The following is a 14,986-nucleotide window of genomic DNA, read 5'->3' on the forward strand; positions in this document are numbered from 1 at the left end:
TTAGAAAGAGTTATGAGCAAACACTCAAAACATATTTTATACATTTTAAAGCAGCAGTAAGCTGCTGTAAGCATAGATCACATCAGTACAAGCAACACGTGGGACTCAGATAAAGGTTTCTATTTGCAAAAAGCCCATCATATATCGATAAGTAAAGAATATTCACCTGCTAAATTAGAATGCACCTAGATACAGACTAGCAATTCAAGATTATTTTTTTAATCAAATACTTTGCTCTACTTTGCTATTACATACTAAAATTCCTTAAGCTCACTAATGCTGGTATTCTAATCTATTTTTTTTTTCTTTAATGTTCCCCCTTCATTTAAGAAATATACCATTCCACAACTTAAACATTAAGATTCATTTTCAGTCCTCAGATGTAAAAAGCGTGTCAATGAGTTTATATTAAAAATTTACATGGTAAAAAGGCTTGAATTTCAGCCAGAGATTCTAAACACTACTCATTCCCTGAAGGCAGAAGGGAGAAAGAATCCCTACCCATTTTTCTTGTGATACATTTTTCAAACTGAACGTTAAACAACGGTCCAAAATGATTTCTTGGTTTGGGAAACTCCCCTTTCCCTACCCATCATCCCAGATTCCAAATGCCAAGCCCTGAAACGGCCTATTGAAATGATCGGTTACAAACATCAGGCATGTGTGCATCCCCTGCCTGAACTTCTGAACATCTCTTTCCATTCCTTAAAAGACAGATTAGTATCCCAAGAGAACTTGTGATCTGCCCTGAAAAGCTGTTTGCGATCCTAGATTGTACGCCTAAGATTCCTTATAACCTGAAGACCAGATTTAATTAAGACTCTGGCATTGTAACAGAAAAAGTGCTGCAGTTACTTATCCCTTTTCTGGTACTTTAGAATAGGTCAGACAAGCGCTTTATACAGTGACAGTAAAGTTTACATGCTTTCACGCAGGAGTAAAAAATATCATCTGCAAAAGTCTTTGAGAAATGTAGCACCAAGTAGTTGATAACCTGTATTGGTCACTGTAGTAGCATCTTCATTATTTCTGGGAAGGAACATACATTGAGACCATATTAGTTAACGACTACAGAGATTACTTTGACATTAACTTTTCCTGCTCCAGTCAGAACGAAGTCTGTCCCCTAATCCCTGATCCATCAGGTAGAATTAGTTTTTCGAGCACTTCTAGGTTATACTTACCAATGAAGTAGAGACCAACATGGGGGTGAAGGGGGGAGAGGAAATGCTTGTTTTTGAAGAAGGTGAATGAAATACCCTGGGATGGGCTGAAGAAAACCCAGCCTTCCAGCACCTAGCCCAGGGGAACTTCGCAGCTATGTCAGAGACCCATGTCAGGATTAGGTACAGCTCCCTAACACTAAAAGTTCCCGTGACAATACCTGAATGTAGGGCAAAATTTGACAGGATGTGAAACTGCTGCTGTAATATCACTACAGAGACTTGGCCCGGCCAAACCAAGACCAGGAGAGAGATGGATGTTGGAACACTGTAGCTACCTGCAGTTTTTATCTTGCATATGTGGAGTGCACCTACGGATCATTCTGAGTCTACAGTCTCTCTCTGCTTAGTGATCATCACGGCACATCGTGTTTATATACTGGATAGTTAGAAATGAGCAACTGCAGTGATTATTATATTTGCTATATCTAACACAACTAGCAGTGCAGATTTTCAAGTTTCTGATGGTTCTAATCTCTGCGTTTTCCACATAACTCAAGATTGGTACTATCAATGTTTCTGCTCAAAGCTACTCTCCAAACATACTGTTTTGGGTATAGCTTTTAAAAGCAGTATTAGCCAACTTTACCTACTGACGCCGAGCGATACTGGCATAGACTGAAGCTACATTTTGTTTCTGAATCATTTGTGGGCAAAACCTAGAAGTTTCCTATCCTCCTGAGAATGACAGAAACAGCCTTCCCATCCTACCTCCAACATTTGGCAGAGAATTGAAGAAATCTAAAATATTGAGAAGGAGTTTCCAGTACAGATCAATAAATTTGCCTTCACAAGAGCTTGGACTGCAATAGGTGTATGCATTCTTACACTGAAGAGTTACAATTTTGTCTTTGCTGAAGAAAAGCTCTTTACATCACAAGATGTTGCCGTGCTGTTTTTGAGAAACAAGGGAACAGCGCAGTGTTCCCTTCACTCCTTGGACACCGTGTTCTGCTAAGACTCAAGGACATCCTAAGAGCATTAATCCAAAGTAAACTGAAAAGAAACACGATAATTCCAGTTTTGCCTGTATAACACTCATTGCAGATGATATAAAAAGCAATTCAATCAGAACGAAAAGTTGTTCCAACCTATACAAAGCTTACTCAGCCCTAAAGCCTCTGAATCACATTGTTGGTTCCTGCGAATTTCTGGGGGAAGGCAACGTACCCTTGGGTCCTCAGAAAGAAATATTCAGACTCCAATGTTGGCCTGCCACAAGACAAAGCACAGGGCGTTCCTTGACTGTTCCCAACTGGTCCAAACACAGCTGCAGTTGCCTCTCATGTTCGGGAATATCCTCGAACACCAGAAAGCTCCACAAAAAAAGCATGGTACAAGAATTGCTTGAACGTGTTGTGTTAACTAGGGGCACCACCTCGTCAGTACACCTGCATTTGTTAACAGCATTCGTTTTCTGGTGTCAGTGGGAATTCAGAGCTCAATCTCAGGTCTAGCAATAGGGTTGGTCATACAAGCATCAGATCAGGAGATCTGCTAAGAGGAGAAAGCAAAGGCATATGTGCGCTGCTCGTGTAGCTACTTCTCCATATTTATCCCCACTTAGCAGGAAGAAATGAGAAATTCTCAAGGAAACCATCTTGAGCCTTTAAAAAAAACAAAACATCAGCAAATGACTGGGGAAAAAAAAAACAAAAAGCTTTCCGATGGAAATGAAAAAGCAAGTCCAGATACGTGTCCCTACAACACCCAACTGGAAACGTTCAACTCTATAGCTGTACTCAAGCATTACAGTCACAATAATGCCTACAACACTGTGGAATGAGGATCCAGCTGGCTGAAAGTGAGGTAATAGTTTGTAATAGGTCAGAGTTCTAAAAAAGCACTTTTACATCTTACAAGTCCAAATAAAGATAAAAAAAAAGAAAAAAAAGAAAAAAAAGACACATTTCATACATGTTGGGCTTTCTCACCAGAACTGTACGATAATTAACTCCACACCAGGACCCCTACCACACTAAGCCTTACTCATCGTCAATTATATGCTGCAGCAAAGATTTACCAAGCGACACCTAAACTTCAGTACAATATGAAACTTGAGTCTTAAAACTTTATACACACAAAATATAAAATTACTTTTCTAGGATGGGGGCGGGGGAGAGGGATTCTCCTTCATGATACTTGGACTGAAAAACTAGTTTTCAGAGACTGCCACAAATATTATTCACAGTTTCTCGCTGTCAGGCTTCTTCAGCTACATCAACGTAGTACACAACAATACTGTTAAGTCCAATCACTACACCGGCTGGACTATCTCGGGAGTAAGAGAAAACCAGTGACAAAAAGCACCCAAAGGCCTCCTCCTAATGACACCTCTGCTCCTACAGGGCTGCGGTTTGTCTACGTTACATGCCAATGCGACCTCAAAGAGCAGCAGGAGGAAGATTCTAAACCTCAGCTCCTGTCCAAGTGATCCAAGTAACATAAGCATCCACTTAGCAGAAATAACATGAGAAACAAGGCTTTTGCTACAAAGACAGCAGTGAACCACACCTTCCCACACCAAAATATGGTCAACCGGGGATTTTGGCCATGCAAACTGCTGGGCAGCAGAAAATCAAGCATGCTAATGGACAAACATTAATCCCAATCCTATATTTTAAAATGATCCCATTTACTACTAGTTAGCTACACTGAAAGCGCCTGTAAAAAATCCGTAGTGAAAAAGGAAAGGAAATATTTGTGATCACTGCAGCACTCAGAGTGATCCCAGTCTCACGTGATGAATCACCTCAGAGAAAATACACCGGGTGGGACTTCGAAACAGAACGTTAACATTAAAAGGTGCACCTGAATCTTACAGACTAAATTTACAAAACCTACAATAAGGTAAAATATATATCTTTTGAATATTCAGCAGCTTTTTTTTTTTTAATTTTGTTTTTATTCTTTTTTTTTGAGAGGCTCATGAAAGTTTAAAAAGGGACCACTAACTAATCTCAACCATGCTTCACAAAACAATAATGGCTATTTTATATTGCAGTTACCGACGTAATGCAATTAGTGCTTAAAAAATAATCTACACTTCTTTCTTTTTTTTCCTTTTTTTTTTTTTTTTTTTTTTTTCCTTTTTCAACAGAGACCTTTGGAGGAAATACGGTTGTTCAAAAGCTTCTTGAAAAAGAAAGGTTACCTGAATATCAAGTTATCACAGATCAAGTGTTATGTTTAAAAGCTTTGCAGACGTGAGTACTACAATCTTCAGGTCTCAGGACGTTTCAACTGAGAAAGTTACGAGTTTGGTTTGTTTTTCTGTGTTTTAATATCCACTTTCTAACCAAAGCAAATAAAGAGTACTCGACTTCTCACTATCTATTTACAACTCTTAGCCTACAGTCTGAAATGACGAGACAAATTCTCTTTTAAAACTGCAGCATTAAAGGGTAGGCACACCATTCTTCTGCTGCACGATTGTCACCCACTTCAACATACACATACAAAATATTTAGGTCGGTAAAATGAGCACTCCACATACACTACAGTGACAAGGTTTTATAAAACTCAACTCATGTTGCTTAAATAAAGACAACGGCAAAAGGTTAAACCTCTCCCAACAGTAAAACTGCGTTACTTCTTTTTTTTCTTCTAAGCTTGCAGCAAACTTCCTACAGCAGATGAAACCACTCGTGTAACCGCACCTTATCGCGATCCTCAGCTAAACTGGAGCGTACTGCAGAGTTCACATACTGCTAACCGAGCTCAAACTGCCTGAAATGCCGCACTACAACTAGAGAGCTACAGGGAACCAAGGTTTCCAGTCCTAAAACGTAGTAAGTAAACAAAAACAAAAGGTAGCTGGGGCCAAACACCCAGCCCGCTTCGAGAACAAGCAGTGCATATTCAGAACGACAGCAATGGTGTGCCTAACCTTTGAAAATCCGAAGTTGCTGGGGAGGGGGAGAGGCTAACAGGACCGACGTTCCCGAGGTCATTCAGCATCCCTAGCACCACCTAAGGCCGTCCTCCCATGAACTCTTAGAAACCATTTTCAATCACTGACGCTGCTTAATGCTCTCACACTAAAACTCCGATGCTTCTTTTGGTTGTGCAAGTGGGGAAAACAAGCGGTAATTCTATCTACCTTTTGCACAGATTAAGACCAAATTGTTTCTACCTGAAGAACCAGCAATTCTGATTTGGTCACATTGTGGAAATACCAGTAAGCTCCACCTCGTTAATGACCACTCCCGCAGAAAGTATCAAAGAGAAAAGTTCCCGACAAAACTTATCCTGGATCTCCACGTAACGGATAAAGATACCGTTAATATCAGAAAACAAAGAAACAAACAAAAGGATCTGTGGTTTACGGAGTGCTTTGACGGTGTTTAAATGCTTATTCCAGCATGTGCTAAACCACTATCAAAAACAGGTTAAATAAAAAAAAAAAAAAAAAAAAAAGCAGGACTTAAGATTATTTCCTGCTACTGGCAACTGTAATATTTAAAAAGGAAACACCCATTCACTGAGTGTTCGACCCTGACAGTATTACAGCTAGATATGATACAGAGCCTGAGCCAGGTCAGGCTACCAGTGTTTTACTTCTTCCCTGAACATTAATAAGCTCCTTCACTAATGTGGATATTTGGGCAGACTACTGAGGTTGTAACGTTTGAGATCACTGTTTAGTGGGCTTTTTTTTTTTTTTTTTTCTTCTTTCTTTTTGCACAAGATCACAGTAGTTTGTTACACATATACCCCCCCACCCCACCCCCCACCATCCCCAGATTAGAGTCATTTAAACTAGTTGCTGGAACCACTTAGTTTAGTAAACTCAGAATCAAGTCTGTAAAAAGCATGAAGGTCACAAAGAACCTTAATTCTGTTATAATGAGGCATACCCTAATACATCATTTAGTGTACCCTGACTGCTCCTGACCATGAGAAGCTTGTCTTCCGTGAGATAAGGCTACATCCTCAAGCAGGTGAGTCAAATATCACCCTTCAAAAATACCTAACAAAATTACAGCGAAGGTAGTGTTACAAATAATTCACTGACATATTCTGAAGGTAGTGTTTGTAAGTTTTCCCTCCCCTCCCCTCCGGGTGAGCACTAAGCAGACAGCGAATGGTAAGCATGTCGAATTTAGAAAGAAAATAACAGAGAGCCTAATTAGACCCAATTGATTAGCCACCAAAAAAGCAAATCTCCGAGTCCAAGAGAGGTGCCTTCCTACGTTACTTGATTCAGCTTAAATTCTTTCAATCAACTGGATCAAAGAAAAGGAAGGGGAAAAAGATTTCTGAAACGTTTTAAAGAACGACAGTCTGATTCTCATTCAAAAAGCCTGGTTTTAGGAGACTACCAGTTTAACAAAGTGGACTTATTTCTGTTAAGACTGACATGAAAAACATCCAACAGCGGGAGTTGAAATAGGCTGTACAGGCAAGGTGTCCACTTCCACAGATCTGCATTCTTTATGAGGTAACTCAACTCTCTATTACAGAGAAGCATGCAAAAGGCAAAAGGAAAAAACAAAATAAAGAAAAGAAAGGGGGAAAAAGGGATATTGGGCAGGTGAAGGAGGGGATCTGCGTCACATTGGGCTGGAAAAAAATTTACAAACGTGACATTCAGAGCACGCCTTTCACTTGTGTCCACACAAGTCTATGCTGAACTGCAAAGAAAAGAGCATTGCAGTGAATGGGAGAATGAGGTGTGCTCAATGGTGGTTGAACTATGCAGTAGTGCTCACCCAGTTTGCAAAGTAATTGGCACTCTACAACATCCCTACTCATCTTTCAATTCATTTGCACTTTGTGCTGCTTCTCCCTGGGGATCTAATTCAATCTTTACTGAAACATCCTGCCCCTCCGACCTCATTAATTTCATTTTTTTCTTTGGAGGGTTTTTCAAAGTGCCCAGCCTCTCTTTAACTTTGTACTCCAGTGTACTGTGGGGGATCCCATAAATACTCTGAGCTTTGGAAACACTCATTTTCCCGCTCATCACCACGGAGATTGCTTCCTCCAGTATCTCGCTGTTGTACTGTCTGTATCTCCCTCTTTTCTTCCTAGGTTGCTTGGAGCCAGGATCTCCCTCTTGATCTGAGGTGGGATATGGCTGTCCAGAGGTAGACTGCTCAGCATCTGAGCCCCAGGAATCTGGTCCAGCATCCAGCAAACTTCTCCTGTTTTGTTTTGGAAGGATAGCCCTTAACTTTTTGCTAAGCGCGCTCTCCGTTTGTGAACCCATTACCAAAGAGCTATAGCTGAACTGGTCACCAGAGCGGGACTCCCAAGAAAGGTCCATGCCTCGAACTTGTGGTATCTTTAAATCCACAGGAGACGAATGGCTCACGTCCTTTTTCCCATCCTGCTTAGTTTGAAGTGCCATTTTTTGAAAGGCAGAGTTTTCTGTAAGAAAAGGAAGGTCACTGATGTTGCTGAGTGCACCATTTCCCCTGAATTTCATGCGGCTGAAATTGAATTCGTAGTGTGGTTTTGCCCAAGAAGCCTCCCTGGATAATATTAAGTGCTGTCCATGATTCTGTAGTCCAGATGGCCCATGGCTGGCAGCTGTAGAGAACTGGTTTCTGCTCAGCAGTTCTTCACTAATCTGGAGTGATCGAGCCAGCGGTACTTTAAGAGATGTAGAGTGGCCATAACCTTCCCTGGTTCCATCCTGCAAGCTTCTTGGAGGTACCCCATCACCACTCTGTAGTCCCTCTGGATGGTGCTGGCTGGGTCTCCCAGGTCGCCTAATTGGATGGAAGGAAACTGATGTGAGCAGGACTTGCACAGGTAGGGAGGGATGGGTGAGGGGGCCACTCCTTTATTAGAAGGCCTTGCTTGGGTAACATCACTTTTTTGCGTTATTTATTTTTCTCTAAATTTTGTTTTTTATTTTAATTTGTTAATTTTTTTTTTATTTTATTTTTTTATTAAGTCTCAGCATCAGTCAGTTTTAAAACTTGTTGACAAAAAAAGAGAAGCTTTTTGGGCAAAGAAAAATGAAACCTGTTGGCTGGTCTCTGGTTGGGTTCACAAATTCTCGGAGTAGAAAAGACTTCGCGCAAGCGTCTGAAAATAGCACCTTAATTACAAAGGAGGAGTCAATCGCCATGGATCTATACAGAACTGTGTTACTGGTGTGACGTTACCACTAAACAAGTACAGTAATAAAAGAGTAAGCCAGAAATGCAACATATTCAACATGCAAATATGACTGCCACCTGCAGCATCTATGAGTAGGAGGAAACCATGGATGACGTTTGCTTACATCGCATTGAAGAAATGCTGCTCAGGATATATAAAAAAATGCTCAGCACCAAATATGAAAGCCAGGACACTGCAGATCACAAAGAACACTAGACTTACCAAGATGCCCTTTTAGCAACCAATTGCACCTATACACGGGCCTGAATCTCATTTGACACAGAGCTTAACGTGGCTAAGAAAAAAAAATCCCAAATTCAAACTCTACGCTTTTGTCCAGACCAAACGTTAATAAGCAGGAAAAATAAAGCAAGTAATTTACCATTTTCCTTTTGTCGCAAGTGCTTTCTATGACACAATGCACTGCTACTGATTGCTCAGCCTCTTTGTATTAACTAAGTCCCACCAACCAGAAATCGGTTTCACAATCCACCTCCAAACCTTCCCAAGTTTTATATACCCATTAAGAAAGACTACAAGTGTTATAACACTCAGGGAGACTTTGCTGGCGCAAAGCCCTCTAGATAAATCAGTTTTATTTAGCTATAGGATAAATGCTATTGAAAAGCTACATCACTGTTTTTAACATCACATTAAGATCAGAAAAAGTAAATAAATCTTCAGAGCAGAAACATTCACTGAAAGGACCTGGCAGGTAACGGACACAGTGCTTAACATATATGCTGCTAGTTTCTCTCCAGGATGAGAGAGGTCACAGCTGAAGAGAGTAACAGGAGTCAGCATGAATTCAGAACAAAATCCAGACAAATAAGGTTGCTATTCCAAAGAGCTTAGTGCATATCCTCCATCCCTTCGACATCAGGTATTAAGCATCAGAATGCGCACGTGTATTTTTACTCCTAAAGAGAGATCACACTGACAGCTAACTATAACAGAAGGTCAGCATCTGATTTCCTTGATTCTAAACAGACTAAGCCATCATCCACCACGCACCTGTACAAGTGACTACAAGTGCCAGTACAGAAAACTCTCTCTCGACCCACAGAACCAACCAGGACAGCCAGATGCTGTCCATGCCACCCCTTCCCGTGTTGGACTTCAGCTCTCACTTCAGGCACACACATGGGGGAAAAAAAGAAACTTGCTGTTCTTACAGATTCTAGACGGAGTCTTTGTAAGGAAACAAAGCTGAAAAGGTTTTATTACTAGAAATATTAAATGGGAAATGTAATCTTGAAGGGAGAAAATCTCAGACAGCAGTATTTTTCCCCAAAGAAATGCAACAGTCAGACCAGTTGTTAGCAGTACATGAGGTTGGTACTGGCAGTGGGATGTTAGTTTAAAAACTCAGGTTTTCTAAATGCTGTTGTAAGCCTAAATCCAGCAATTAAATAGTAGTTTGAATCACGTTCTGTTCCTGCACTTCATTAATGAAACTAGTAGTTCACAGCAGCTTCCAAACAAAATTTTCCTATCAACACCCAAAACCCCCTCTTACTCCCAAAACCGCCTCTCCAGTACAATTAACCCAAACCTAACTACAGTAATGGATTTCTAAATGTATGCAGAAGTGACCATTAGAAACACAGCATCTTGAAATAACTACTGACAGCATTCTTTTACACCTTGAACTAAGGTAGAAGTACTACATCATGCGTGTTGTGCTTCCTTAGAAAAAAATAATTCAGTACAATGGCAAAACCAAAAAAACCAAACTTTGAGTTTTCTGAACAACGAGACTTCCCTGCCACCCAACTTCTCTATTTATTATTATATACATATATATATTTCTTTTTTTTTTAAGGTTGTGGTTTGTGCAAGCAAATAGAAACGCAGAACATGCAGTGATTTGAATCAAATCACTCCAGTTCATCACCCAAATTATTGCTACTGGTAAAAATAAGCTTCTTTGTTAGTTAACTTCCATATAAATGACATGAAATATAAGTCACACTGCAAAGCATTAAAAAAACAGAAGTCTTCGGACATCTAACTGATCTTACCTCTCCACTGAACCCAAGAGGCAGGCAGTACAGGCTTTTGGCTAAGTACTAAACTGGCCTAAATAACAGGTAGCAGAGCTCTTCACCACAGGTAAACCTGTCTCAGTTTGCAACAGCTTTTATTTGGCAGGTGGGATGAAGGTATTTACCAAAAAGGCACGTTGAAAAAGACATTACTCCAGAGGGTTAACACCAAAAATAAGTTAGTTTTGACAAGTGGTAAACATACATTTTTAGTTAAAAACACAGTCATAAAATGTCATTGTAAGTTGCTCTCTCTTACCCATTTCCTGGAGTACTGGAGCATCCTGGAGAATGACTCAGAGAGGTGCTGCCGGCACAAGGACTCTTCTTAGTGGACAAATCAAGCACACCGTCTGTAGAGATGACAGAATCACTTCAGTGTTTGAAGAAACTGGATCAGCCATGCTGACCCTTGACAAAGCCACTTCTTTGGGCTAACGTCATATTCAGCACATAACATCTTTTATTTTCTCAGTAACTCAAGGCTTAGATTTGGTCATAATTGGGCTTGCAAGTAACCAGCATAGTCCTTAGAAGTCACAACAAATTTTGGCACATGTTACAGGAGCCAGAAAACAAATGATTGCCTACAAATGATGGTTCAGGACACAAGGTCTAAGGCATGAGACATTAACAAATTACTTATGTGCTGGTGGCTTTAAATCAGTGTTGTGTATATATATAGAGATAGATTATATATATTATTTTTAATTTTCCTACATAGATTTGGATTAATGTAGGAATTTAGTATGGGAAGCTCGCTATCAGTGGAGCGCACTCACAGCACCAGACTCCTCCCCAACAACTACCTTCCTCCTTTTTTCCATGTCTCTGCTGGGTCCCTGATGGCACCGCCATTGCTTTTCCCCTTTACTGTGTCACTTTACTCCCTCTCCAATCCTACCTATGTAGCTGTTTTTCCTGCTAGGCTGCTTCTCCCATTCTCCTTTGAACATACACTAATGGCACTTCCTTGTGCTCACCTGCAATCCTCTGTGAGCCCTTACATAAACTCTTCATTTCTAGGCAACAGCAAAGGGACTGCTTCATGCTAGAAAAGCCTTGTTCCCATTGCACTGAAATAACTTGAAATTCTGGTCATTTTAAAAAGGGCAACATTGCCTTAGAAGCAGTACAGCCATCGGAAATTCCTGGAAACTCTGAAACATGAAATTTACGAGGCAAAGAGAAATGAAAGCTGCTGGCAAAGCAGACAAGAGATGTTTCAGAGCTCCTTGCTCAAGTACCTTCAAACACAAGCACAATTTAAGATGGTTTTCTGATTACTTCGAGTTCTCATTTGACATATGGAGGAAAAAAACCCACAAGAAAAGCAGTGAAACAGAACTAATGTACAGAAAGCTGTTCCACCCACTGCATTTGGGAACACCTCGCCACCCAAACCTAAGCAAGCAGAGAGCTCAGCCTTCCCTCTGAGTGCTGCGACACCCAGCCAAAGGACACAGGGAAGGATGGAGCAGCACCTTCCCTTCAAGGGGACACACCAACAGCAGAGTGCAGGAGCAGCCCCATGTCCTGAGTTCATAAACTGGCTTCCTCCCCTTGGCCCTCCAGGATGGAAGTACACCCACAATGCTCCTCCAGCAGTCTCTGTGACAGCCTCTTAAATCTCTCCTTAGAAAGTCTGGCAACACCCCTTCCCAATTACGTAAATTGGGAAAAACAGCTACGTCAGCAAATGGATCACTTTAGAACCTATTGAATTAGAACATGTGTATATCAACAGGTAACAAAACATAAATCATCCCCGGGCTTTTTCACCACTAAGGAGCAGTTCACGCAGATACTTTCTTCTTAACCTCTAATTAAAAAAAAAAACACCAAAAAAACCCCAAACAGAAGCAGAACCAATTCTCTCCTCCCTTTCAGGCGAAAGCTTCAAGATCAGAACAGTTTAACATTTACAAACATATATGCAAGACAGAGTGGATTACATTTGCTTTGCAATAACATTAGCTAGAAATAAATGCTCACCAGCTAATGGCACAGCTCCTCACTTAGAAAAAATACCATATAACCTTCCTCTGCTGTTTTGTAACTGACACCCGGGGACAAGTGTAAGAAGTGTCCAGATGTCCGATCTGAACAAGGCTGAACATGAAAACTAACCTGCTTACAGATAGAAGATATCTCACATATACAGACAAGATGAAGGAATGTTTACAATTAGGTAACAGTGAGCTAAAGGGTTTTGTTGGCTTATTTTGTTGTTGGCATTCATTTGTCTTAAAGGCATTGGACAGCTTGAGGATGGACAGTCTACCCTGTATTTAGAAGAATGATTTTAAACACTTTTAAGCATTTCTAAGGAAGGGAGAAGAAGGTAATTCTAATCCTCTCAGTGAAATACAGTTATGATAACCTCTAATCCAGGTTTACAGGGAAAAAAAATCTTTCACTTAACTAAAATCACTTGCAGAATTTGCTTGTTAAAAACTTTTTTTTTTTTTTTTTTTTGATGGAAAGCAAGGTTTTCACCTTAAAACAAGCTCTGCAACACTGTTACCAGTCACTCAATCTGTGCTTTGCTGAACAAGTCTATTTTTAAGGTGGAAAAAAAAACCCACAACTTTTTCCAAATGTATGAGCCAGCCGTCACAAAGCAGTTTCTCACCCAATTTGACTACTTTCACATTGTGATCATAAAGAAAATAAATCCAACCAGTCTTTTAGTTGGATTCTGCACTGACCTTCAGGCAGGTTTTCATGACCACAGTAACTTATCAGCAAGCATTCAGCCCACTGAGGAGGCTATTTCTCGCAGCTCCCAGCAGCACAATTGTCCCCTGAGGTCAGGGCACCTCCATCCCCTTTGCCCTTCTTCATGCCTGTGAGCTTACCTTCTTTCAAGAATTACCTTCTCTCCCAGCCATATCTAGCTAGTCAGTCTTTTACCATGATGACACCTACCGCTTTTCCACTTCACATTTTATGTTGAAGTGCAAACTTATAATGGTTTTCTCATAACAAGAATGCCGGGAGTGGATTGTCACAGGACAAAAGACATTGGTAAGAGTCCTACCTTGTTCACTAGGTTCTGACTGAGACTTTCTGACAGTAAGGTCCAGAGGTGAGTCTTGGTCAGCCATGAGAAGTTTGCTGAGCACAGGGTTCTGAGCAGTTGCAGCCGTGGGAGAGGAGGCGACCAGAGATGCTTTCAGCAGGCTTTGGTTCTTTGTGCTATTGGGCTGGCTGGAGTCCTGAGTAGAGCTATTTTTTGAGGTATATTCAGCAGCAAACTGTCGGATCATTCGCTGCATGATCTCACGGGCCACTAGGGGAATATTGGGGTCAGAGACCCTAGGACTGTCTGGAAACATTAGAGATTTTTTTTAAGGAAGCACTTTAAGTAAAACAACTTTTATATTAAGTCACTGTTTATTTTAAAAGGAAAACAAAAAGCAAGCCAAAGATAAAAGCATTCATATAGAGTAAGTACTTTACTCTTTGAATATCTGAGCAAGAATCACAGCTAATTCTAGTACAAACTTCTCAAAGTAACAGTTTCCCGGGAAAAATATGCAATCTCATCTTTTGCTTTCAAATATATCCAACCAGACCTTTAAAAGGTGTGGAAGTGGAAAGGAGAGTTGGTACCACAAAGAAAAGCATCAAGTAATGAACTTCATTATGAAAAACTGGACAGATTATTCAGTGGAATAATTAACTTACCTGCAGCTACAGAAAGGGGTGGGGGGAGAGCAGAGTTGCAGCAGTCCCCTATAAAATTATTGGGAAATAAAGCCCTATACTGATTCTTCAAAATAATTTGAATGAAGATCAAGATCTTCCGCCTCATTTTATCTACTACTGTGTTACAGTGCAGCACAAGGCGCTACCCAAAGAACTATCCCAAAAACCTAGAGGTATCAAATGAAAAGTAATTCTATTTCTAAATCTACTGGTGAGAACATGAAAAGGAACAGTTAGAAATTCCTTATTTTCTTTCTCTCCCCCATAAAAAAGTGTAGAAATACAGAAGCTATTTAGGTATATAAGCAACACAAAGATAATAATGTAAATCACTGTTTTAGACCAGTAGCAATTCCTTATGTCAAAGCAAAACCACAGCTCCTGCGTCACAGGTGCCAAGTCCTGCCACTTCCTCTTAAACACTACCTGCTTTCTTTGGACAAATCAGGGTGTTAGTTCTTTTGTTGCTGTCATTGTTTGTTTGTTAAAATACAGTTCCTGAAATGGCTCAAAAGATTTGATTTTAAGGATGAGTGACATGAAGGACTGAGGGTAGAGCTCCCCATAAACCTAAGAGCCATGGTAAGCAGCTACCATGTTTCTTGATAGAAAACCATACTGAGATAAAGGTTTTCAAATCTAAGATCTTACACAGTCATTGTGTATAATCCTAAGGTGGTACAGTAGTCCTACATTTCTGGGATGTCTATGTAAATAGTTGACCATTTTATCATGAGGTCTACGAGATATTTTATTGTTGCTAAGCACACTACACACCAAAGTTTTACAAAGACATCAAGAGGTGAACCAAACTGATTTAGGTACATTTACTTCCTCCCTTTCCTTCTAAAGGATCCACAAGGGATTGAGCTGTAACAGGGAAGA

General features: G+C 40.4%; 1 protein-coding gene across 12 annotated transcripts in view; it reads right to left on the minus strand.

Moving 5' to 3' along the window:
• LCOR (ligand dependent nuclear receptor corepressor) overlaps positions 1 to 14,986 on the minus strand; it is a 70,458-nt gene that overhangs the window by 18,177 nt on the left and 37,295 nt on the right. For 11 of the 12 annotated variants that reach the window (XM_085554631.1, XM_085554634.1, XM_085554637.1 and 8 more), the window contains 2 exons: positions 13,431 to 13,718; positions 10,647 to 10,740 (listed from right to left, as the gene is read on the minus strand). In XM_085554631.1, the coding sequence (XP_085410757.1) occupies positions 10,647 to 10,740; positions 13,431 to 13,668 (332 nt within the window). In that variant the 5' untranslated portion in view covers positions 13,669 to 13,718. Of the gene's footprint in view, positions 1 to 4,251; positions 7,943 to 10,646; positions 10,741 to 13,430; positions 13,719 to 14,986 lie in introns of those variants that run through there. The other variant, XM_015867120.3, reaches the window with a different exon arrangement.

This window comes from Coturnix japonica, chromosome 8 (genome assembly GCF_054131305.1).
Source record: "Coturnix japonica strain WE chromosome 8, WE-NBRP24, whole genome shotgun sequence".
NCBI lineage: Eukaryota > Metazoa > Chordata > Aves > Galliformes > Phasianidae > Coturnix > Coturnix japonica.